At 49.7% G+C, this 23,672-nt stretch overlaps 1 protein-coding gene across 5 annotated transcripts in view; it reads right to left on the reverse strand.

The window, feature by feature from the left end:
- LOC144818631 (poly [ADP-ribose] polymerase tankyrase-1) overlaps positions 1-23,672 on the reverse strand; it is a 682,266-nt gene that overhangs the window by 196,837 nt on the left and 461,757 nt on the right. For all 5 annotated transcript variants that reach the window (XM_078676238.1, XM_078676237.1, XM_078676236.1 and 2 more), the window contains one exon: positions 22,485-22,673. In XM_078676238.1, coding sequence (XP_078532364.1) covers positions 22,485-22,673 — 189 coding nt within the window. The remainder of the gene's footprint in view (positions 1-22,484; positions 22,674-23,672) is intronic.

Below are 23,672 nucleotides of genomic sequence, written 5' to 3' on the forward strand. Positions count from 1 at the left end.
TTCCGGCCGCGTCACAGGCCCCGCCCATGTCACGGGCAAGGATGCCGGACTTCCTGGTTTCGCCCCCGCCGGCAACACTGCTTCTTCAGCTTAAACAGCGCGGCTCGTTTTGAGCATTTAATCAGTTTTAGAAAAAATAGAGTTGCGCTTGTTGCACAAGTCCATCGTCACCGAGGTGAAAGTTCCGTTTCAAATGTTCTCTTAACTTGTTGTTTTAAGATGTCTGCCATGAAAGCGCTGGATTGTCACGTGCATCACACGTCGGGATTTCATTCCGGCTTGAACATGCCACCTGTTTACCACAGGATAATATTATATTATAGTTGTTAGCGAGATGAGCAAAAAGTGGTAACTGCAGCAGCAGCGGGATGTCACGCGGGCCTTTGTGGTGTGAGTTTTGGCGAGACGGGGGAATATGGGTGCGTCACCCTCCTGGGGGGCTCTATTTATATAACCACGAGGCAGCCCGCCTTATTTTGCTGGTGCATCTTTTTTACCTTCCAGCACAGTGCCTCCGGACCAAAGTACCTTCCTTCCGGCTAAAGCTGGCCCGCAGGGCAGTGTTTAAGATCGTGTTTTTGTTTTTCAAATTAAAAATGTGTAAGACGAGAAAGATTGTGGAAATGGGCTGACCCCAAGTCTTCGACTGAATGTGCTGTGCACGCTCCTACAACTTCATTCATTGTTTGAGGTAGCGCCATCACATCACTTCAGAGCGCTAAATTAAAGGCTTTAAGGACAACTCACAAGCATCCGCTGCTAACATTATTGCAACTACCGATGATGCTCGCGTACAGGCCACAAAATTAACTTTCTCACATAAGTGACCCTCCTTCGGCTTTGAATGCGTCTTCTACTACTGTCATCAAGCACGCTCAGGTCCTAATTCAGCCGTTTCGATCCTTCCTAAATCTTAGAAGTATTTCCACTATTGGCCTTAGGGGTCTTCATTAATCGAGTTCCAAAATGCATTAGGGGTGTGCAAAGTTGTTTTTATGTTTTTTTTGCAAAAGTCTATATAGAGTTTCAGAAATTGTGGCATTACTCTCTCGCAGAGAAATGTGGTTCACCGTTATCTCAAATGATTTTTTTTACGTGAGCGTGCATCCCTCAAAATATCAATTGGAGCAGAAAGTGTGTCGCTGCAAGACATTTTCTGCTCAATCCAGTCTCCTGCGAGCAAAAAGTTTGGAAATTTGCGCAGTGTAAAATTATGAGAAATTTCATGTGATGCAAAGTTTATGAATCCTCACATTTCGCAGGGGTAAGTAAAATTTCACCCAGGCCTATCCGACTCGAGAGTTCTATTATCTCCCTTTGCTATGTTGTAAAACTGAGCTGGCCACCACGCATATTCTTAGCCATCTGCTTCAAATAGCCATTATGGCTGCACAATTATTTCACAATGTTACCTTTAAATTATTAAACATTCCTGCCTGTTTCCCCTGTAGCAGCCAAGATATAGGAATTTAACACCAGTAGACAGCTAAGAATCTACAGTTTTTAGGTCTCTACCTCTGCCAATGCGCTTGCGCAGCATCACTCAGCGCCACCCCAGCATCACAGCACCACCACAGCACCACTCAGCACCACCACAGCATCAATCAGCACCACTTGGCCCCACTACAGCATCACTCAGCATCACCACAGCACCACTCAGCACCACCACAGCACCACTCAGCACCACCACATTATCACTCAGCACCACCACATTATCACTCAGCACCACCACATTATCACTCAGCACCACCGCATTATCACTCAGCACCACCGCATTATCACTCAGCACCACCACATTATCACTCAGCGCCACGACAGCATCACTCAGGGCCACGACAGCATCACTCAGGGCCACCACAGCATCACTCAGGGCCACCACAGCATCACTCAGGGCCACCACAGCATCACTCAGGCGCACCACCATCACTATGCGCTACCACAGCATCACTGAACGCCACAGCATCACTCGTCGCCGCCACAGCATCACTCGTCGCCACCACAACATCACTCCGCGCCATCACAGCATCAATCTGTGCAACCATTCAACAACAACTGGTTCAAATATGTTCTCTCAATGTTTCAAGCTTTATTACAAATGTCACAAAAAGATGTTAATATTTCACTTCTGTTCTTGGATTTTCGTCACAATAAAATACACTGAACATAATCTTCACAAAAGTTATTTACAAAAGTTTAAGCTATTGCCATTATAAATTACAATCACTTTTATTTAGGTATTAATGAATTAAAAAAATTAAAAGCCATTGTTATTTGTAATATCAATACATCGAAGTCACGTAAATACAAAACATGTTGCATTACAAATGCTATAGGTGTCACATTTGCGAAAGTTATAACTATTAATTTAGCTATTTTCAAAACCAACACAAATAAAAAAATTGTCATTTACAAGATCAATAGCTCAAACTTTCCTAATGCGAGACCTATTGCATTGCAAATGCTTGTTTCATGTGTGCTCCCCATCCCTTCTGGGATGCGTCTGTGGTGATGGTCACAGTTGGTGTTGGTGGTGTTAGAGGCTTCCCTTTTGTTATGTTTCCTTTGTTCCACCAGGATATCTCCTCGTGCACTGCGTGCGTTACAACCACTAGGTCTTCCCAACAACCTGTAGCTTGTGACCATTGGTCCTGTAGCCACTCCTTGAGTGGTCTCATGTGGAGTCGTACATTCGGAACTATGTGTATGCATGAGGCCATCATGCCCATCTTGCTCGCCGTCCTCATTGTCAGAGCTCGCCCCTTCTGGTAGAGGCGCGCCTCCTTCAACAGTGCCAGCGTTCTCTTCTTGCTGGGGAACACCTTCTCCTGTACGGCGTTGATATGCGCACCCAGGAAAATATTTACTTGTTCTGGGTTCATTGAGGATTTTCCCCAGTGGATGCAGAAACCCAGGGCCATCAGTGTGTCTGTCACTCACTGTGCGTGCCGTTTGCATGTCTTGTATGACCTTGCCTTTATTAGCCAGTCGTCCAGGTAAGGGTACACGTGGATCCCTTCCCTCAAGTGTGCTGCGACTGCTGCGAGGCACTTTGTGAATACCCTTGGTGCCGATTTCAATCCGAATGCCAATGCCGTGAATTGATAGTGATCTGTGTTGATGACAAATCTTAGCAGATGTTTGTGCCGCCTGTTCATTGGGATGTGCAGGTAGGCATCTTTGAGGTCTATGGTGACCATGAAGTCCCCGCCTTGTATCTGTGGAAGGACCTCTTGCAGGGACGTCATTTTGAATTTTTGTGTTTTTATGTATTTGTTGAGGAACCTTAGGTCCAGGATGGGTCTCATTGTTTCGTCTACCTTTGGTACCAGGAAGTACGAAGAGTACACCCCCTTGTTCCTCTCTATGGGAGGTACAGGCTCGATAGCCTCCTTCTGCAGGAGTTCTTGTGCTTCCCTTTGAAGTAGCTCTAGTTCCTTCTTTGCTAGTGCTCTTCTTTTTGGTGTTTTGTTTGGTGGTGTTCTTTCCAACTCTATGCAGTATCCGTACTGTATGGTGTTGAGAATCCATCTGTCTGTAGTTATTTTCATCCACTCCTGGAAGAAAAGGTTCAGTTTTCCTCCCACTGGTGTTACGTGCTCTTGGATGTTTAGCCCGAGTCACTCCTCTGTTGTATCTGTGCTGCACCCCTGCAGTTTTTGAAAGGGTGTGCACTTGTAGCGTGGCAAAGTCACTTGGAGGTGGGTTGTTGTGCACCTCGTCTGTTTCCACGTCCATTCGCTCTCCCGCGAAAGGACTGGCCCCTCCGTTGGTATTGCCAGTGTTGTTTATGCTGGCCTTGTTGCGTCTGGGTGTCGCCCTGGTGGGACTGGTGGAAAATCTGGTGCGACGTTCCTGGATGGTTTCCCCCTCTCCCGTTTGGTCTCCTTGACGGGGTTCTTCTCTTTGTTCCTCTGAATTGCAAGGCCCCCATGGATCTTGCGGTGTCGTCGTCCTTTTTCAGCTGGGTGAGCTTTTCGTCCACTGGTGCTCCGAACAGTGTCTCACCGTTCAGTGCTGTTTTTAGGCAAGAATTTGCCACGTTCTTCCCCTCCTCTACCAGGTGCGTAGCTCTTTGCTGGTATTCTGTGGGAGGTGTTTGACTAACTGGCCCAGTTCGTCCAGGATCTGGTATTGGTGCCTGTTCAGCAGTGCGTTGGAATTAGCCATGCGCCAGTGCGTTGCGGCATTCCTCTCGATCTGTCCCCCTGTCAGGTCCATCCTTCTGCTCTCCTTGTCTGGAGGTGGTCCTGAAGTTGTCGGGTCATTGGCCCTTTTCCTTGCTGTTGCCGCAATGATGGAGTCTGCAGTGACTGATCCCTGGGTGTAGAGTGGGTCCTTGGAGGAGTGCTTGTACTTCTTCTCCGTCCTGGCTGTGATGGGTTTACAAGTCCCAGGCTCTTTGAAGGCCTCTCTTCCTTGTCCTTTGATGCTTTCGAGCATTGGCAGGTACTGGCTCCTAGTTTGTATTGGGAGCAGTGTTTCCACGAGGAAATCCGCCTTCGGCTGTTCCTCCTCGAGTTTTACTCTGAACCCTGTTGCTGCGTTCTTGATGACTTCATTGTAAAGTCCAATGTCGTCAGGCGGCGAGGGCCTTGCAGGATATGTGTCCACTTCCTCTTCTGGACTCTCGGTTTCGAGGTCCTGCCACTCTAGGTCCTGTGTGTCCGAGTATGTCGAGCCCTGAAATGTCCTGTGGTCGTCATCTGCCTCCTCCTCGTAGTAGGGGGTCTCTTCTTCCCGATATTCCAGATCTTCCTGGCTTTCCGACGGTCCTTCGACCTCGAACTCTTCTTCCTCGACGAACTCGACCACCGGTGGCTTTGGCTTCGACGGAATTGTATACGCTTTCATCCTTTCGTCGAAATCTTTCTTTCGCTGCAGGATGCTCTCCATCTCTGCCTCGAGTCTTCTTTTCTTTCTTTCCATCTCGGCAGTCTGTTCGGCGTCGAGTGGTTGTGCCGGTCTCTTTGTCTGGCAAGATGGCGTCGAGATGGGTTTTGGCGTCGAGACTGGTTTTGGCGTCGAGACTGGTCTTGGGTCCTTCATCGACGTCGAAGAGGTCTTCGGCGTCAAGCGTTCTTTCGTGGACGCTTGTCGATGACCTTGGCTGGTCGCCGTCCTTCGGCGCCTGGGAGTCCTTCTGTGAGGATCCGCTGGCCCTGGATGTTGCTGCGGACGCCGAAGCTTTCAGCGTCGGTGCTTTCGGGGTCTTGCCCTCGTTTTTTCGAGAGTCTTGGGCAGACTGTTTAGAGTATTTCGGGCCTTTTTGGGGTGTCGAGTCTCCTACCTTTTCTGGAGTCTTCGTATTATCGGTCTCTACGACCGTGTAGCCGTTGTCTTCTTCGGCGACGTAATCCTCCTCGTCCGTTGAGAGTCCCAGGTCTCGAAGGGACAGTGGTTGGCCCTTGCCCTGCATGGTGAATTATCTCTTCTATGCCTCTCTATCACTCGAAGGGTCTTCGGCGTAAAGGCGGAGCAGGCGTTTCAGTCCCTGCTTTCGTGGTCGACCGGCAGGCAGAGGGTGCAGACTGGGTGTTGGTCTTTCTACGCGTACTTGTGGTGGCAGTTCCGGCAGAATTTGAATAGTGTGTTGTCCATCTCTTGCGTTCTGGGAGCCCCCTGATTGCGCATTCTCTTCTGGACGACGAAGTTCCTCGAAGATCCTCTTCCTTCGTCGTCCCCTTCGATGATGTAGTCTCACTTCATCTTCTCAACTCTTTTCTTCCCAAAAACTTGGCTTTTGGCTTCTCTTTTCTCCAAATCTCCGGTGGCCTCTCGGGAACGATCCAGACCCAATGGCGGAAAAAAGAATCGGAAGATGGCGCCCAAGGGTGGGAGCTTACGCAGGAAGCATGCCAACATCACAGGAAAGCATGCCAACGTCACAGGAAGGACACCAAAAGGTGGGACGTCGACGCCCACCTGGGCTACGAAAAAAAAAAAAAAAGAAAAAAAAAAAAAGAAAAGACTACGATTCCGGACCTAACCACTAGACGGCGGAATAATGCACAGCATAGTGAATCCAGAAAGATTCACGCTGCAAAAGAACAAGTTACTTAGCTCCAATAATGATCTTTTTGGTGGATACTCGAACTGTAGTATCCTGACCTTGTCAATATTCACCAGGCGTCCGACTGGATATGGAAACATTAAAGCAATACACCTGCACGTTGGTAGGTGGCATTGTGAGGATCTGCGCAGATGTCGTTCCACCGCATAAGTAATGAGCAGAGCCGCATATAATTTCCACCCATGCACGCGGACGTCAGTTGCTTTCTAGGCTGCCCGCGCCCTCAAATGCAGAGTCCATCAGCAAGATGTCCACACTTGTCCAGATCCTATGCAGATATCTAAGTGTAGAAACTTTTTATGTGTGAAAGAGTCCAGTTCACACAACGGGGTGATGGGAGGGTCAGTAAGGAATCTACGGTTAAATTGAGTAAACACCAGATACATCATTACAGAAGGTTAGTAACATTGTTCTGATGGCTACATCTAACCACAGAATGTTCACCTTGTGAACAAATACCTTAACAGTAGCTCCCAAAGTGGTGGGTCTAAGAACTTGGTCATATCAAAAAGTTGTGCCGGGTCAAGTTGGCAAAATGCCCCTCTTCATGGACCAGTCGAAGCAATAGTGCTCTCATGACCATCTGCACTGATGCCCACAAAGCCGCCTGACAGATGTTAAGAACAGGCATTCCTTATGCTTGCTAATGCAGTGGTAGCAGCTTTGAAACCAGCCTTGTTGGGGGATGCAGCTGCATTTTCTTACCTTTGTTGGCGGGTCGGTAGGCCTTCAACGCCAAGCAAATCACCTTCCACTCCAACATACTGATGCAGAGTCGAGCCTTCGCCAGAGACCTCTGATTACCACTCCCAGATGGCCTCCTGAACACAGCAGTGATGCATCAGTGACTACTCTCAGCTCTGGGTGTAACATGGAGAGGAGCGTGCCACTGACCCAATCCCAGACCAGTAGCCACCACTGCAAATCTTTTGCAGCCAACGCCGAAATCTGGAAACAATCTGACAGATTCAACTCAGATTTTGCCCATGGGGATTTGAGGTCCCACTGCAGAGCCCGCATTTGCCACTGGTGAATTTGGCCAGCAGGATGCAGGAGGCCAACATCCTCAAGAGCCTCAGAGTCATCCGTACTGAGAAACAGGACCGAGGCTAGAACACCAGGATCATAGCCTGAATGTTCGACTCTACCCTCCAGAGGAAATGTATGAAATCATTCCATATCCAGAATAGCCACAATGAACAGGGGGTGTTTGCAATGGAGTCAGGTGAGACTTTGATACGCTGATATTGAACCCCTACAGTGTTATGAGGTTGTCATTGTCTAGAGATGGTTGACTACTGTCTGGTGCGACACCAACTTCAGCCCGTTGTCGAAGTAGGGAAAGACTGGTATCACTGACAACTCTGAAGGTGTGCTGCAACTAGCGCCATCACTTTTGGGAACATCCAAGGGGCACTGATGAGGTCAAAGGGGAACACTCCTAACTGAAAGTGCTTCTGACCCACTGTGAACTGCAAGTAGCACCTATGGCCCGCAGGGCAGGAACATGAAAATAAGTGTCCTACAGGTTCAATGCTATCATCCAGTCTCATGGGTAAATAGGATCTGGACAAGTGTGGGCATACTGAATTTGTTCTTATTCAGGTAGGCGTTGAGAGGGTAAAGATGTAAAATAGGATGAAGGCCTCTGTCCTTCAGCACTAAAAAACAGCAAGAGTAACACACAGTTTCAACTTCTGCAGCTGGAGCTCTCTCTATGGCCCTTTCGGCCAAAGGATTCTGCACTTCCTGCTGTAAGACAGCCAGATGGTCCTCCATGATCCGCCCTGGAACTGGTGAATGGTGAAGCACGGTTAAAAGGAATGGAAGTGGATGGAAGTGGACCAAATGGCACATTGACATCCTCTCAGAAGTTACAGAGTGGTGGGAAGGGGCCAATTTCTGCTTCAACTTTTTGTGCTTTTTCTTTGAACTGCCTGAAGGGTCCCACAACGATGACGATCTGCACACCATGCCACAAACTTTTCCCAACGGCAAGCATAAACCGTCTTGGTGGCGGGGTGATCTGGAGAACCGAGTGGTCTGTTAGTGACCTCCAGTGGTGCAGGTGTTTTGGTATTCTGCCATTCACTGGTTGCCCATGATGGTCGAAGGGCAAACTAAAGAGTTGGAGGCTGCAGCTGCCGGGGGTGTGGGGGAGGAGGAGGTTTGAACTGGGCTGACCGGTGACTGCCTGACAAACGGGGCCTCTGGGTGCCGAGTCTTCGACCCAGTATGGGTTGGGTACCTTGCGGGTCAATAGAGACACAGCTGGAAGCCCCTTCCGTGGCCACAAAAGGATCAAAAGGTGGTCTCGGTTGACCGGGGGGCATGGAAAAGCCCATGGCCCTGGCCGTAGCTCTGCTGTCCTTTAAAGTGCTCCAGTTCCGAGCCTGCCTCGTGTCTGAGGAGACTGGAGCCATCAAAGGGCATGTCCATAAGCGAAGCTTGGACATCCCCTGAAAGGAAAATGCTACTTACCAGTATGCCTCTGTTCTTGGCATGTAGAGCTGCAGATTCTTAGACTGTGCATTAGATCGCCACCTGGTGTTGGGCTCGGATGATTGCATGTTGTTGTCGTCTTGGAAGAAGTCTTTGTAGTCAGGAGATAGGTGACTCCTTCCTTGGACGATAGTGTACATGGGCATCAGCTCCATCCTTAGATTGTTTTTCGCCATGATGGGAAATGATGGAGTTTGTAGAAATAAAGAAGGGATGTCCATGCGTGTATATCTAATTACGATAGAACTGGAACAGATACAGGCCCCAGGGAGGCGGGAGTGTAAGAATCTGCAGCTCTACATGCCAAGAACAAATGCATACTGGTAAGTAGCATTTTCCGTTCGAGGCATATGAGCTGCAGATCTTACACTGTGCATCGATTGTACAGCAGTGTCTCCCCTAGCGGTGGTCACCTGTATCTGTTGCAGTAGTTTGAAAGAGAGTTTTGAGGACAGCTTGGCCTACTGCAGCTTGCACATCAACACAATAGTGTTTAGTGAATGTGTGTGTTGTAGACCATGTTGCTGCCTTGCAGATGTCTTCTAGGGGAATGTTCCCTAGGAAAGCCATGGAGGCTCCTAGTTTGCGTGTGGAGTGCGCTCTAGGAGGAACTGTTAATGTGCATTTTGCCTTGTGATAGCATATTTGTATACATTTCACAATCCACCTTGCAATTCCGGATTTTGAAATGGGGTTGCCTTTATGTGGTGGAGAGAAAGCTACAAACAGTTGCTTTGTTTTACGAAAGGATTTGGTCCTCTCAATGTAATGTAGAAGAGCTCTTTTTAAATCTAGTGTATGTAGAGCTCTTTCTGCTACAGAGTCTGGGTTTTGAAAAAACACTGGTAACTCAACAGATTGATTTAGATGAAAAGGAGTAATTACTTTGGGAAGGAATTTAGGATTAGTCCGTAGAACCACCTTGTTACAGTGTAATTGTAAAAATGGTTCTTGTATAGTGAAAGCTTGAATCTCACTAACTCTTCTAAGAGAGGTAATAGCAGTAAGGAAAGCTGTTTTCCATGTGAGAAATTGCAGTTCACACTTATGTAAAGGTTCAAAAGGGGGCCCATGACCCTTGTAAGCACAATGTTTAGGTTCCACACTGGAGATGGTGGTAACCTAGTAGGAATGATTCTTTTTAATCTTTCCATAAAAGCTTTGATTGCAGGTACTCTAAATAACGACATATGTTGTCTGTTTTGTAGATATGCTGCAATGGCTGCGAAATGTAAACGTATAGATGAATATGCTAGATTACATCTTTGTAAATGGAGAAGGTAACAGATGATATTTTGGACGGAAGAATCCAGAGGATCAATTTGATTGTTAGCGCAGTAAATGGCAAATCTCTTCCATTTTGCAGCATAGCAAGCTCTAGTAGTAGGTCTGCTGGCCTCTTTAATGATATTCATACAGTCTGGTGGCAGGTTAAAGTAACCAAACTAAGACTTCAGGAGCCAGATCGCCAGTTGACTTTGATCTGGATGCCTGATAACTCCATGGTTCTGCGTTAGCATTGATGGTGTCAGAGACAGTCTTTGGTGTGGAACTAGAGAGAGTTCTAACAGTGTGATAAACCATGGTTGGCGTGCCCATGTGAGAGCTACCAGGATCAGTTTGAGAGACTGTTGTCTGAGCTTGCATACCACTAGTGTTGTTAGTGGGGTAGGCGGAAAAGCGTACGCAAATCTGCCTGACCAGTTCATCCATATTGCATTGCCGTTGGACAACGGGTGTGGAAACCTGGCGGCGAAGGTTGGGCATTTTGCATTTTCGTTTGTGGCAAACAGGTCTATGTCTAGATGACCCCACTTGTGAAAGAACGGTTGAAGAACTTGCAGATGTAGTTCTCATTCGTGAATCTGTTGTGTCTGTCGACTTAACAGATCGGCTATCTGATTGTGAACTCCTGGAAGGTGTTCTGCAAGCAGACATATGTTTTGTGGAATGGCCCATCTCCAAATGTTTTGTGCGAGCTGGGACAGTTGCAGGGAGTGTGTGCCTCCTTGTTTCTGTAAGTAGTACATGGCTGTCATGTTGTCCGTCCGGATTAAGACTGCTTTGTTTTGTATGTGTACTTGGAAGGACTTTAGTGCCAGGAAAATTGCTAGCAACTCTAGGTGATTGATGTGAAGCCCCCTCTGTTGAGCAGTCAATCTTCCCTGAGTTGTGCGGTGGAGCAGATGTGCTCCTCATCCTGTCAGGGATGCGTCTGTTGTCAGAACTATTTGTGGAAAAGGATCTAGGAACGGCCGCCCTCTGATCAAGTTTTTGGTGTTCCACCACTGCAGAGAGCGATGTGTGCGGCTGTCCACCAACACCAGGTCTGTCAGTTGTCCTTGTGCCTGATTCCACTGATGTGCTAGACATTCCAGCAATGGACACATTTGCAGGCTTGCATATGGTACAATAAAAATGCAAGATGCCATCATGCCTATTAGTTGCATGAACACTCTGGATGGGAGAGAGTGTTGGTTTTGAAACCTTGTGATTAAGGCTTGAATGCTCTGTATCCTGGCTGGACTGGGATAAGCTAGAGCTGTATTGGTGTTTATGGTAGCCCCTAGGTATTGATGTGGTTTATTGAAAACCCCGAGTAGCGCAGTGTCTGAATTGTGTGAGATATGTGTTGAACACACTGATTGAATGACTTGGCCTTTATGAGCCAATCGTCTAAGTATGGGAAGACATGGATCTGTTGTCTTCTGAGATGTGCTGCTACTACTGCTAAGCACTTTGTGAACACCCTGGGTGCTGTTGTTACCCCGAATGGAGGGACTTTGAATTGATAGTGTTGTCCTTCTAGCACAAACCTGAGATACTTCCTGTGAGAAGGATGTATGGGAATGTGAAAGTAGGCTTCTTTTGAGGTCTAGTGTAGTGAGGAAATCGCCTTGTTGCAATAATGGGAGCACTTGTAAAGTGATCATGTGAAAATGATCCGAGTGTATATAGAGATTGAGAGCCCTCAAATCTAGAATTGGTCTTAGTGTCCCATCCTTTTTGGGTATTAGGAAGTAGAGTGAGTATACCCCTGTTCCTTGATGTTGCAATGGAACTAGCTCTATTGCATCTTTTTGTAGCAATGAGAGAACCTCTTGTTGGAGCAGCGTTAGATGTTATGTAGACATTGGACGCTGTCTGTGTGGTATATTTGGAGGGGTAGCTGTAAGCTCTAGCCAGTAACCATACTGGATAATCTGTCTTACCTACTTGTCTGTTGTGATGGAATTCAAGACAGGTAGGAACTGTGTTAATCTCCCCCCTACAGGAGTGGTATGCTGTTGGGGGAGCTAAAGGAAGTCATTGTTTAGTGGTGGAAGAGGATCGATTGTTGTTGTTACCTCGACCTCTTCCCTTATTGTTATTACCTCTGTAGCCTCCTCTAAAGTATCCTTTATTAGAGGATGCTTGTGTATTAGTTTTAAAGGAAGCTGAATTGTCTGCTCCAGCTTGTTTGAAGCCTCCTCTGTAAAAGGAGTGACGAAAGGAGCCTCTTGCTTGGGTGGACTGCAAAGCTCCCATAGACTTGGCTGTATCAGTGTCTTTTTCTCATTTTTTCCAGAGCTGTGTCTACTTCTGGACCAAACAACTGTTGTTGGTTGAATGGTTGATTTAAGACAGTAGTCTTTACCTGTTGCTTAAATCCTGAAATGCGTGGCCATGAGTGACGTCTGAGGAGGATACTGGTGTTTATTGCCCTGGATGCCATGTCTGCTACATCTAGTGCGCATTTAACGGAAGCATTAGATATAAGCTTACCCTCTTGTATGAGGTCATCTGCTTGTGCCTTATATTGATCATGTAGATGTTGTAAGAGCTTCTCTAGCTGATCATAGTGAGCCCTGTCATATCTTGCTAGGAGGGCCTGTGTGTTATCAATGCGCCATGCATTACTAGCTTGGGCAGCTATCCTTTTTTCCAAAGCATCTATGATTTTAGATTCTTTATCAGGAGGTGGTGCATCTCCTGATGTTTGTGAGTTTTCTCTTTTCATATCGTTTGAAACTACTAGGGAGTCTAAGGGTAGCTGTCCCTTAATATAAGTAGGATCCCTAGGAGCTGGTCTGTACTTTTTTTCTCTCCTTGGGTTTATGATTCTAGCCCGTACAGGATCTTTAGTATTACATATGTTTATTGAAGATACCTCATATGAAAACAAGTAACAGTGGCACATGAAGGAGCAGATGAACTGTCCGAGGACAGATCCACCAAGCAGTGATAAGGAAGACACAATTCTCAGGGTTCGGCATGGGCAAACAATCTTATACACAGCAAGCCGCCTACAACCCAAGCAGGGCCGGCCGCGTCATCAAAAGAGTATGGATGAATAACATCTCCGGGCCAACACCCCGCCCCCGTCTATTGAAGGGTCTGCAGCCCAGTTCCGTGCTTAACTGTCGCTGAGTGGCCGACCGTCCTTCTAGCGCCTTACAGAGCGTCTATAAGTCATCAACCACTGCAAGGTCCCCTTATTGCAAAAAAAACGTAGCAAACCCCAACCTGCCCCGAAGGAAGAAAGAGGGAACCCCCTTTGGAAACTATCAGTAACCCCCCAACCCCTGAACCCCCAATTCCCCTTGGTGACCCTCCCCCCTCCCTCTGGTCCATGGTCGGCTTTAGCCGCTGTCTACGGCCTCCCCAGTCTACAATGGTAGGTTAACGTGCTTTGGGTGTCGTGCCGGTGTCAGTCAATCTTAACAGGCGAAGGTACTTGGGACAGGTCACCTCCGTGAACTCAGACGCCAACAGGGACAGGAATGGTTTCCACAATTCTGCATACTTCGCTTCCTCCCCCGCCCCGGACAAGGATAATTTCTCCATACCCAGAACCATCCATAGACGATGAAGCCATCCCTGATAAGTGGGGATGTGTTTGGTTCGCCATTGCGCCACTATGTTCTGTACTGCTGACCCCGGTGCGATCGCTATCAGGCGACCCCTCCGTGATTTCAGTGGGTATGTCAGTGCGTTAGGCAACCCCAGGAGCACGTAGGCGGGGAATCGAGGGATGTCCGTTTCGAAGTGTGTGTCTATCTCCCCCAGTATCTGGCTCCAGTATCCCTGTAAAAGCGGGCAATCCCAAAGCACATGCACCAACGTGCCCATCTGACCGCATCCGCGCCAGCATCTCGGGTCTTGTGTGCTATCCATTTCGTACAGGCGTTCGAGGGTGTTATACCAGTAGTACGCTACTTTCGTGAGGGTGTCTAAGGCCCATGTGATAGGCTGAGTGACGCGCCCTATAGTAGATTCCCTCCCACTCCTTATGTGATAGGTTCCTCCCCAGCTCTCGTTCTCAGCGCACCCTACTCGCATTATAGATGTGTGTGTGTTTCTGCATAAGTGTTTTGTAGAGGTCTGAGATCAGTTGTTTGTCAGTGGTGCGGGAGATCAGCCAGTATTCAAATTTGGTCAAGTGTCTGTCAGCCGCCGACCACCTCACTGTGGTGTGGAGCGCCCAGTGCCTGACTTGGCAGTAACGGAGCCGTTCCGTCTCCGGCAGCCCGAATTCCTGTCGGAGTTGTTGGAAGGGAATCACTCCGTCTGCGTCATAAACGTGATGTAGAGCCCGACAACCTGCAGGCTTTCAGCGCGCAAACGATTTCTCGTCCATTCCTGGATGGAATTCTGGATTCCCTACGATGGGTGTGAGTGGGGAGGGAAGGGTGGTCAGTTCTTGACTAACCCCTACTCGATCCCAAAACTCCAAGGGCACTCGCGTAATGTAGGATGCATAAAGATTGGGAGGCCTGTGTTCCCGTCTCATAAAGGGGATTTCCTGCAGCGTCCGTCCTGCGACGGCTTGGTCTTGAAACAACCAGTGTTTTCCAGATTCCCACCTGACCCATTCCACTAGAAAGCGGAGCTGGGATGCTTGAAAGTATGTTGCTAAGTGTGGCATCCCGATGCCGCCCTGGTCTGGCGCAAGCATGGCTATCTGACGCTTCATGCGGGGTTTCCTCCCATTCCAAATGAACTGCGACAATTCAGACTGCATCTGCTGAATCCAGCCACGAGGTGGTGCAAGAGGGATCGTGCGGAAGAGGTATAAGATTTGTGGGAGTACTGTCATCTTAACAGCCGCGTCCCTACCCAGCCAGGACAATGGAAAATATTCCAATGACCTAGCTCACATCTGATTTTCTGCCGCAGCTTAGAGTAGTTGAGATCCACCGAGTTCTGAAGAGAGGGTGCCAGTTGAATCCCCAGATATGGGACCGCTTCCGACGTCCACAGTATGGGGAATTGCGCCTGTAGGTGTGTCCACGTAGCGGGGGCCAGGGACAAGTCGAGAGCCACCGACTTAGTCATATTAACTTTGAAACCGGAGACGTCACCGAACCTCTCCAAGTCCGCAACACGCGCCGGGGATTCGCGAGGGAGATCAGGACATCGTCAGCGTACAAGCTTATGGTGTGGATGTCACCCCCGAACTTAATAACTTGCACCGCCGGGTCGGAGCGCAAAAGGTGTGCAAGAGGCTCCATATACAGGGCGAATAGAAGCGGGGATAAAGGGCAGCCCTGCCTGGTACCGCACTCGATATGGAACCTTGGCGATGTGTGCCCATTGACCCGGACCGTAGCTGTCGGGTATTTGTAGCAGTTGAACATCTATTTCGGAATTTAGGCCCTATCCCCGCCTTCAGTAACACTTTCTCCAGGTAAGGCCAATGCACTCTATCGAATGCCTTTTCGGCGTCAATGGCCAGCATCATGTATTCGCCCTCCGTTCGCGCCGCTTTTTCCAGCAAGTGAAAGGCCCGTTTAGTGTTGTCTGAGGTCTGGCGTTCTGGAATAAACCCGGACTGGTCCGGGTCGACCAGTCCCCCCCATACACGGACCCAAGCGGGAGGCAAGAATTCCTGTGTATAGCTTGAGATCCACGTTCAAGAGGGAGATTGGTCTATACGCCCCGCACTCCACCGGATCTTTACCCGGTTTCGGTATCACTGCAATGGACGCTTCCAGCAGGTCCATACGGATCGCTCCATCCTCCGCAAAAGAGGTAAAGAGTCTGGCAAGCAGCGGCGCCACTTGATGAAAGAATGTTTTGTAAAAGCTTGCCGGGAACCCGTCTCGTCCCGGAGCCTTGCCCAGCTTAAGCCGTGAGATGGCGGAGATAACCTCCCCCGGTCTGATGTCTTTCTCCAGGCAGTCTATTTGCTCTGGCGTCAACCTCGGCAGGGGGATGTCCTCCAGGAATTCCGCCTCCGCCTCTGGGTTAGGAGGGTCCGCGGAGTACAATTTGGCATAGAAATCGCTGAAGGCTTCCGTTATGGCCTGTTGACCGTCTACCGTGACGCCATCGCCCCGCTTTATCTCTCGCACCTCCCTGCGCTGCGTGACCTCGCGAAGTTTATGAGCCAAAAGACGCCCACACCTGTCGCCGCCCGTATAATAAGCATGGCGTAGGCGTAGTGCTGCGTATTCTGCCCCATCAAGATCAAGGGCCGCAAGTTGCTGGCGGTCTGCTTTCAGCTGCCTCCATATCCTTGGAGCCCCAGTTCTCCGATGGATCTGTTCTAATTCCCTGGTCTGCTGTGTGAGTTCATCCCTTTTAGATTGACGTTTTGCATTTTCCGCAGTAGAGAGAGATATAAATTCTCCCCTAAGAACCGCTTTCAACGCGGCCCATTGCGTGGATAGTGTGGTGTCATCGTTGCTATTATGTGCAAGATAGTCAGTGATCGCGTTCTTGATTTTCGTGACCACTGCTCCCCTATGTAAAAGTGAGTCTCGGAGGCGCCAAACTCTACTGGAGCGCTGTGTGGGTGCCCTGGAAAGGGTGACCGTCACCGGAGCGTGGTCGGAGAGTGAAGCAGTTCCTATATCAATGCTGATGGCAAGTGACCTGATGGCAGCGGAGACTAGCAGATAGTCAAGACGCACATATGTTTGGTGGGCTGTCGAGAAATGAGTATAGTCTCTCTCCCCGGGGTGTAGCTCGCGCCATAGATCTACTAAACCCTAACTCATGCAATCTGGCTCTGCCTGCCGCTGTGAGAGCTCCCACCTGTGTAGTGCGTTGACTGGACCTGTCGAGAATGTTATCGAAGACCAGATTGAGGTCTCCGCCTAGGACAATATGACTGTCTGTTGTGTCGGTGACATCAGAGAGTGCTCTGTGCAGAAAATGTTCCTGTCCATCATTGGGCCCATATATCGAGCCAATCGTAAAGGTCCGGTCGCCTACAGCGAACCTGTACGCCAGTAGGCGCCCCTTAGTTTCGGCCAATCTCCCCAGCACCTTGCCCCTGAACTTCTGTGCCACCAGGATTGCCACCCCTGCTTTCTTATCTGGGCATGAGGAGAAAAATTGATGGGGGAATTTACCAGACTTCAGCCTGTGACAGTCTTTGTGCAGAAGGTGCGTTTCCAGCAGGAGGCATATGTCCGCCACCGATTGTTCTAAATGCAGGAGGATCGCCTTGCGCTTGACAGGATTATTCAGGCCGCGCACATTCAGCGTGAGGATAGTGAGCTCATCATTCATCATCTAAAGGATCCACCCCGCCCCCTGCCCCTTGTGCAGCCCTGGAATACCCAAACCCACCAGACCCCGTCCCATTCCTGCGCCATGGCTTTACCTTCTCCGCCTCAGCGCCAGACCCACCAATGATCGAACCATGGACCCAAAACCCTCCCCAACTCAAACTCCCCCCCCCCAACTGCAAAGTGTCATTGTCACTCATCCAAGGAGGAAAAGGAAAAAAGAATAAAGTAAGGTAGTCTTACTAGTCTGTCCGGGAGCATCCTCCCGCCAACGGCCTGGCGGCCAGAACGGACGTTCAAATCAAACGGCAACCTTGAGGCTCTCATCCCGTGGGACCGGTGCCGCTGTCCGTGGCTACTGCATCCACCACTGCGCGTTGTCCTGCTGCGATCTCCGTATCCGGAGGCTTCTTGACTCGCTTCCGCCGTCGTTGTTGGCTCCATTGCGGCCTCCTTCCTTCGGTCTCCGGCGCCGTTCCCTGGGCCTCTGCGTCATCCTTCGGTGCTTCTATGCCTAACAGAGTGCAGGCTTCCGAGACTGATCGGAGCTGGTACTGTTTATTCTCCAGTCTGAAAATGAGGCGAAAGGGGTGGCCCCAGCTGTACAGAATATCCTTCTGTTGTAGGTAGGATGTGACAGGCTTGAAGAGCCGGCGCTTGTGCAACGTGAGCGCCGCTAGATCCTGAAACAACAGCCGCGATGTGCCCTGGAACGTTATCAGGTGCTTCTGGCGTGCCCTCTGTAGTATCTCCTCCTTGGTACGGTAGTCTTGAACACATACCAATATGTCTGGGGGGGGGGCGCCGTCGCTGCGTGGGGTGGGCCGGTCCTGTGGGCCCTATCGAGCTGTAAAGGAGAGTCCAGTGGTCTCCCAAACACGTGGTTGAAGAGCTCTCTAGCATAGCGAAACACATCATGGGTAGCATCCGATGTGGCCACATTGCGAATGCGGATGTTGTGACGTCTGGAGCGATTTTCTAAGTCTTCCAGGTGGAGTTGCAGATCCACTTGTTGATCGTGCAACCGAATAATCTCCTGTTGCTGAGCTGAGAGTTCCGTCTCCCGTTCGTCGCTCTTGGCTTCCAAATCCGCCACCCGCTCCCCTATGCCATCCATCTCGCGCCGCACTTCTCGAATCTCGCTGGTGAACTCAGTCTTGAAGGTCTGGATATCATCACGCAGGGAGGCAAAGAGGGACTCCAAAAAGGCCTTAGTTATGGGTTCCATATCCTCGTCCGGGGTCCGCTCCATTGGTTTCGGCGTTGGGGCTGTGGCGCCCTTCTGCGGGGGGGGGGGGGGGATTGAGACTTGGCAAACATCTCTTTCACTGTTTTGCCTCGGGCGGTCTGCCCGTAGACATCCCTCCTTCCTGGCAGGCCGATCACCCGGAGTTCCGGGACCTTTATTCAGGGTGGCCGGTCACGAGCTTCAGCGTGCCCGTGAGCGGGCGACGGGCCTCACCGAGGCCAAAGCGCTCTCTAGGGGCCTCTCCTGCACCAGTGCCCCGCTGTGGTTCCTGGATGCGTGTGGCAGCGCGCCCCTCTCCCCCTCAGTCCACCGGACTGTAGTGCGCCTCTCGCAATGTCCAGGCTGTAGGGGCCGAGTGATTCGGTGTGGGAAAATCTCTGCGCCCCTGAGGGCCACCGCTCAACGTCACCACACCCCACCGGCCACCGAAGGTGAAGTACTAACGGCCGGGCTCCGGGCACGTTCGCCGCTGGGCGGTATCGCGGGCCACGTGGGTTGGGCGCCACGGATCGTTGCTGAAGGATGCCTTCTCAGGCCTTGACTGCGGGTGGGCACCGTGTCCTCGGTAGTTGCGTTGGGCCTCCCTGCCTGGCGGGCGCAGCTATCTCCCACCACTTCTGTCCAGGCCCTGCTGTCACTAGCGCAACCCTCCGCGGCCCCTCAAGACGCTCGGCGCTCCCTCTTGGCTTGCGGCGATGCACCCCACACACTGCGCCTCGTGGGCCGTCCATGCTGGTTTCCTTGGTCGGGTCTCCGTTCTCTAGAGCCCACGGGCGCTCCTCTTTCTGCCCCCAGTGTTCCGCCACGTGTGTTGTTGCTGTTCACCTGCGGGTCAGCGGGGGATGGGGCGGTGGTCGTCTCCAGGCCGCTGCTCCGGGTCTCCGACAGCGCTGCCGCTCGGGCTCCGCCGCCGTCACAAGGCTACGGGGGATGGGCTGCTCGCGGCCTCTGAACTTCAGGCTGCCCGCCGGTCGTGCTGGTGTGCTGTGGGTTAGGGGTGTGCGGGCAGCCAAGGTGCAATCAATCTCCGCCTTCGGACGCGGTGGGATGGCGGTTCGCCGTACCTCCGCGCCGTCCAGGCCGCTTCCTGAGGGCCGTGGGGGAAGGGCGCCCAACGGCCTCCGAGCTCCAGGCCAGCCGCCGCTCGCTACAACTCGCGGCCTCTCCACCCCCAGCGGGTGCTCTGGACTACGTAAGCGCTGTCTGCCGTTCCGACTGCCCCGGGACCCCGTGTCGCGGGTCCCGGTATGCCAGAACCGGTGCTATAATTCGGCCGTCGGCGGGAGCTGAAGATTTACGCGACCGCTCTCGTCGCCATCTTATCCACGCCCCTCCCGTACAGGATCTTTAAACACCTCTGTGGCATGTTTAATAACTCCTTTAATCATTGGCAGTATTTGCACAGATTTTTGGGAATGTTCAAAAGTGTCTAGTAACAAATCCTCATCTGAATGCATGGTGACATTGCGATAGATGGCAACCCTATTAATTAAGTGTCCAAACCCAATATTGTCTTCTGGAGGAGAAGGTTTAGATGGATATATATGTGGCTCATGAATATCTTGTATATCCTGTGGGTTTGGATACTACCAGTCTGGTGAACCTGTTGGGTAAGGAAAAGGGTCATCTGGGTCTTTCCCTCCCCCCATGCTATACTGATCATCATCAGCATCCTGAGGAGGTGTATGTTGTGGAGAATGAATAGGAGAATTTTGAGGTGAAATGTTTAAAGGGAGAGCAGGAGAGGGAGATTCAGGAGAAGAAGGGTGCATAGGAGATGTGGCAGAGTCCTTCTTCTTGACAGGCACTGGAGGTGTAGGTGCTGTATCTGACTTCCTCTTCCTGTGTGGTGCGGTGGAAACATGTCCTGTTTCTGGGTCTATGGATATCCTCCTTTGCAGAGGATCAGGTCTGAAAAGCTCTTCTTCAGAAATTGCTTTTGGCGCCGATATTTTCGGCTCCGGGCCTGGTTTCGGTTTGTCTTTAGCCTTAGGAGTTCTTGTATAGTCCTGTGGTGTACTTTTCGGCACCAAAGGTATTGTTTTCGGAGTCGAGGCCTGGTTCGAGGGCTTGGAGGCATCGGGAACAGGTTTTGGGGTTTCGGGACCTAAGATTTCGGGGTGGAAGCAGATTTCATTGGTTTCGGTGCGTATTGTCTTTAGGAGTCGCCGGTTTCTGGGTCTTTTTCGGAACCGGGACTTCTTTCGGTGCCGAGGGAGCTGGTCATATCGGCACATGCGGTTTGCTCGGTATGGAGCTACTGGAAGGCTTTAATATTTTCTTCGGAGTCGGGCTCGATGGCGGGGCTTTCGAAGCAATGCCTCAGTCTCGACTGGGCCCTGAAGGTGGAGTTTTGACCTTAGCCTCTGGTTTATTTGGTTGGGCTGGGGTACTGGCAGTCGTACTCACGCGTTGACCTGATGATATGGAGTCATCGGAGTCGTCTGCCTCAGATACAATCTGGAGATCATCGGAAGCTTCCTCTGGGACACATGGACCTTCGTCAAAGATATCCACCGTTTCCAGGGCTGATCTTTGCATGTCGCGTCGACGGGCCCTCCGACCTCGAATGGTCTTCTTGGATCGAAAGGACGCACAAGCTGTGCAGTTTGACTCGTCGTGTTCAGGTGATAAACACAGGTTACACCCCTCGTGATGGTCGCTGTGTGGAAATTTTGCTCCACACCTGGGGCATTTTTTCAATGGTGTCCTTTCCATGAGGTGTAGACCTCACCGCGTGGGTAGGCCGGACGGCCCGCGTCGACGACGGGAATCGAAGTGATGAGGTCGAGTCTATGTATACTGAAGTTATAGTTTGTTTTTGTAAGTTTTGCGCATCGAAGTCTTCGAAAAGTCGATTTTCGGAGCGGAAAAGTTGCATCCGTACCCAGTGGCGGAAAAAAACAATCTAAGGATGGAGCCGATGCCCATGCGCACTATCGTCCAAGGGAGGAGTTACCTATCTCGTGAATACAAAGACTCCTTCCAAGACGAAAACAAAATGCAATCATCCGAGCCCAACACCAGGTGGCTATCTAATGCACAGGGTAAGATCTGCAGCTCATATGCCACGAACATCTAGTTATCCTCAGCCAGGTGTGGCACTGTAAGGCCGACCACAAAAACCGCTCTGCCAACATATCGGTTGTGTCCAGCCCACATCGGATTGTGAACTTAGCTGCGCCTCTCCCATCAGCCATAGCTTGGGAGAATATGGCCCAGGCCTCCTCCGGGACCATAGGCAGCACCTGCACAACAGAAATCCAAAGGGAATGGGATTAACAGCCTAAAAGGTACGTGGTGTTCACAGCCATAAATGCCAGGCTGGAGGAAGAAAACATTTTCTTACGCAACGTATCCAGCATTTTGAGTTCCCTATCCGGTGGGATGATAGGGACTGCGCCAGGATTTACTCTGGAACTGGAGGCTTGGACCAGAACCAAGCTTTACGGGGTGGGGCGCTGGCTGGCTCCAGATCTGTGCTGACTGGCGCGGAAAGAAAAGTATTGAGGTCAGCGCGCTGGAGTGGCACCTATATAATCACTTCCGGCACTGACAACAGCACGCGGAGCTGCACGATGCAACCTACCTGCACGGCCGGATCAGTGCTCACAAAAAACCTCCCGATCCAGTCTGATGCCTGCGGGTAATTCTAAGGTAAGGAATCTGCCGCTACAAGTCTCTATCAGATAATATTGTATAAGCAAGAGTATTTTAAGAAAACCTCAAATTGTCAGGAAAATTGGTAAGCGGACCTTTAGTGAGAGAAGAGGAAAGCATTCTCAGTGCAAGTTACAGAAGCAAGGATGAACCTGGAACAATAGGTAAGTAAGATTAGAAAAAAAGGACAGAGGAGCAAAAAAAAAAAAAAAAAAAAAAAAGAGGTCCATGACACAGCACCACTAACATTGCGAACTCTTAAGACAGTGTAGTGGATAAGGTGAGGAAGACTCATCTATCAGATCCTTACCACTCAGAGGCCAGGAAAGTGGAGTTACTTTGTCCTTTCTTGTCAGATAAAAAAAGAGACACTCGCAAAGTAGAGGGAAAATCTACTCCAAGTTTTAATTTTAAAGATAAATCTTTAGCAGCGACATATGCAACTTCTCACACCAATTTCAGGCATAAAGTTTTTTCTTTTGTCTGTGCCAATAGTACTTACTGTGGCAAGATCTAAGGGAGTTTGGCCTTCTTGGTTCTTCATAGTTGGATCTGCTCCATGCGCCAAGAGCAGCGCACACAATTGTGTCCTTCCTTTCTGTGCAGCTTCATGTAATGGAGTGAATGCCCATTTATCTGTAGCATTTACGCATGTGTTGTATTTTATCAGCAGAGCTGCTATGTCGACATGCTGAAAAAATAATGAAAACATCACTGAAGTAGAATATCTATATATCTATATATATCTATATCTATATCTATATATATATATCCCAACACCACTAAAAAAACTTCTACAGTTATTTGCAATAATACACAATTACATCCACAGAGATATTCAGAGCTCGGATACACGTGATTTTATTCAAACTAACTGGCAAGCAAACGTCATGGCGAAAAAAAGTAACGATAAATGCCAATATAAACGAGAAAGGAAAACTATACTTCTGGAGCATCTTTAACAATGAATCGCCAATTGAGGCGGTCATCCCTTGTGGCTAATCCACCAGGTGAAGTGTGTCATACAAAAGGGTTTATAGTTGAGACTTTGAAACTATGATTTGGGGTGCAGTCTCTCTCACCATGTCCATTATTTGAAGTCAACCTCTCTCAGGTAGCCATGTTTTTTAAATGCCAGTACAGGAAATGGATCATAAAAGGAGATGCTTCAACACCAGGAGAATGAGGAAATGTGGGAAGGGGAAGCGGGGGCATAGTAGTGGAAAGAGTAAAAACAAAGCTATGTGGACATGTGAGAAGAGACCATAGAAAGATTTGAGTTATAAAAAAAGGGACATTAACATCTGCCACTGACTTACACTGAAAACAGCGATATTTTAGGAAAACATAAGCTAAGGATAGGATTATAAGGGAAAAAGCTACATGATGAGAATGTGTATAATGGTGGGGTGGGAAGATCACATTTCTGTTAGTCAAGCTCTACTCACCCCTCCCCCTTACAAAGAGCAGATAACTACATCCATGCTTCGGGATAGGGTAGTATCTTCTACTTCACATGTTTTAATTTTTCAGAACTGAAAAGAAAGAGCTATTCTTTCCATGTCTCCATTGTAACTATTGCAAACACAAATACGTGAGGTGGGGAGTGTTCAGAGTTCTACAAATATAATGAACATAACATATATAGATTCTGCCAGGAATGAACTGGGACCACTTCACGCCACAAGGT

Source organism: Lissotriton helveticus, chromosome 2_1 (assembly GCF_964261635.1).
Source record: "Lissotriton helveticus chromosome 2_1, aLisHel1.1, whole genome shotgun sequence".
Taxonomy (NCBI): Eukaryota; Metazoa; Chordata; class Amphibia; order Caudata; family Salamandridae; genus Lissotriton; species Lissotriton helveticus.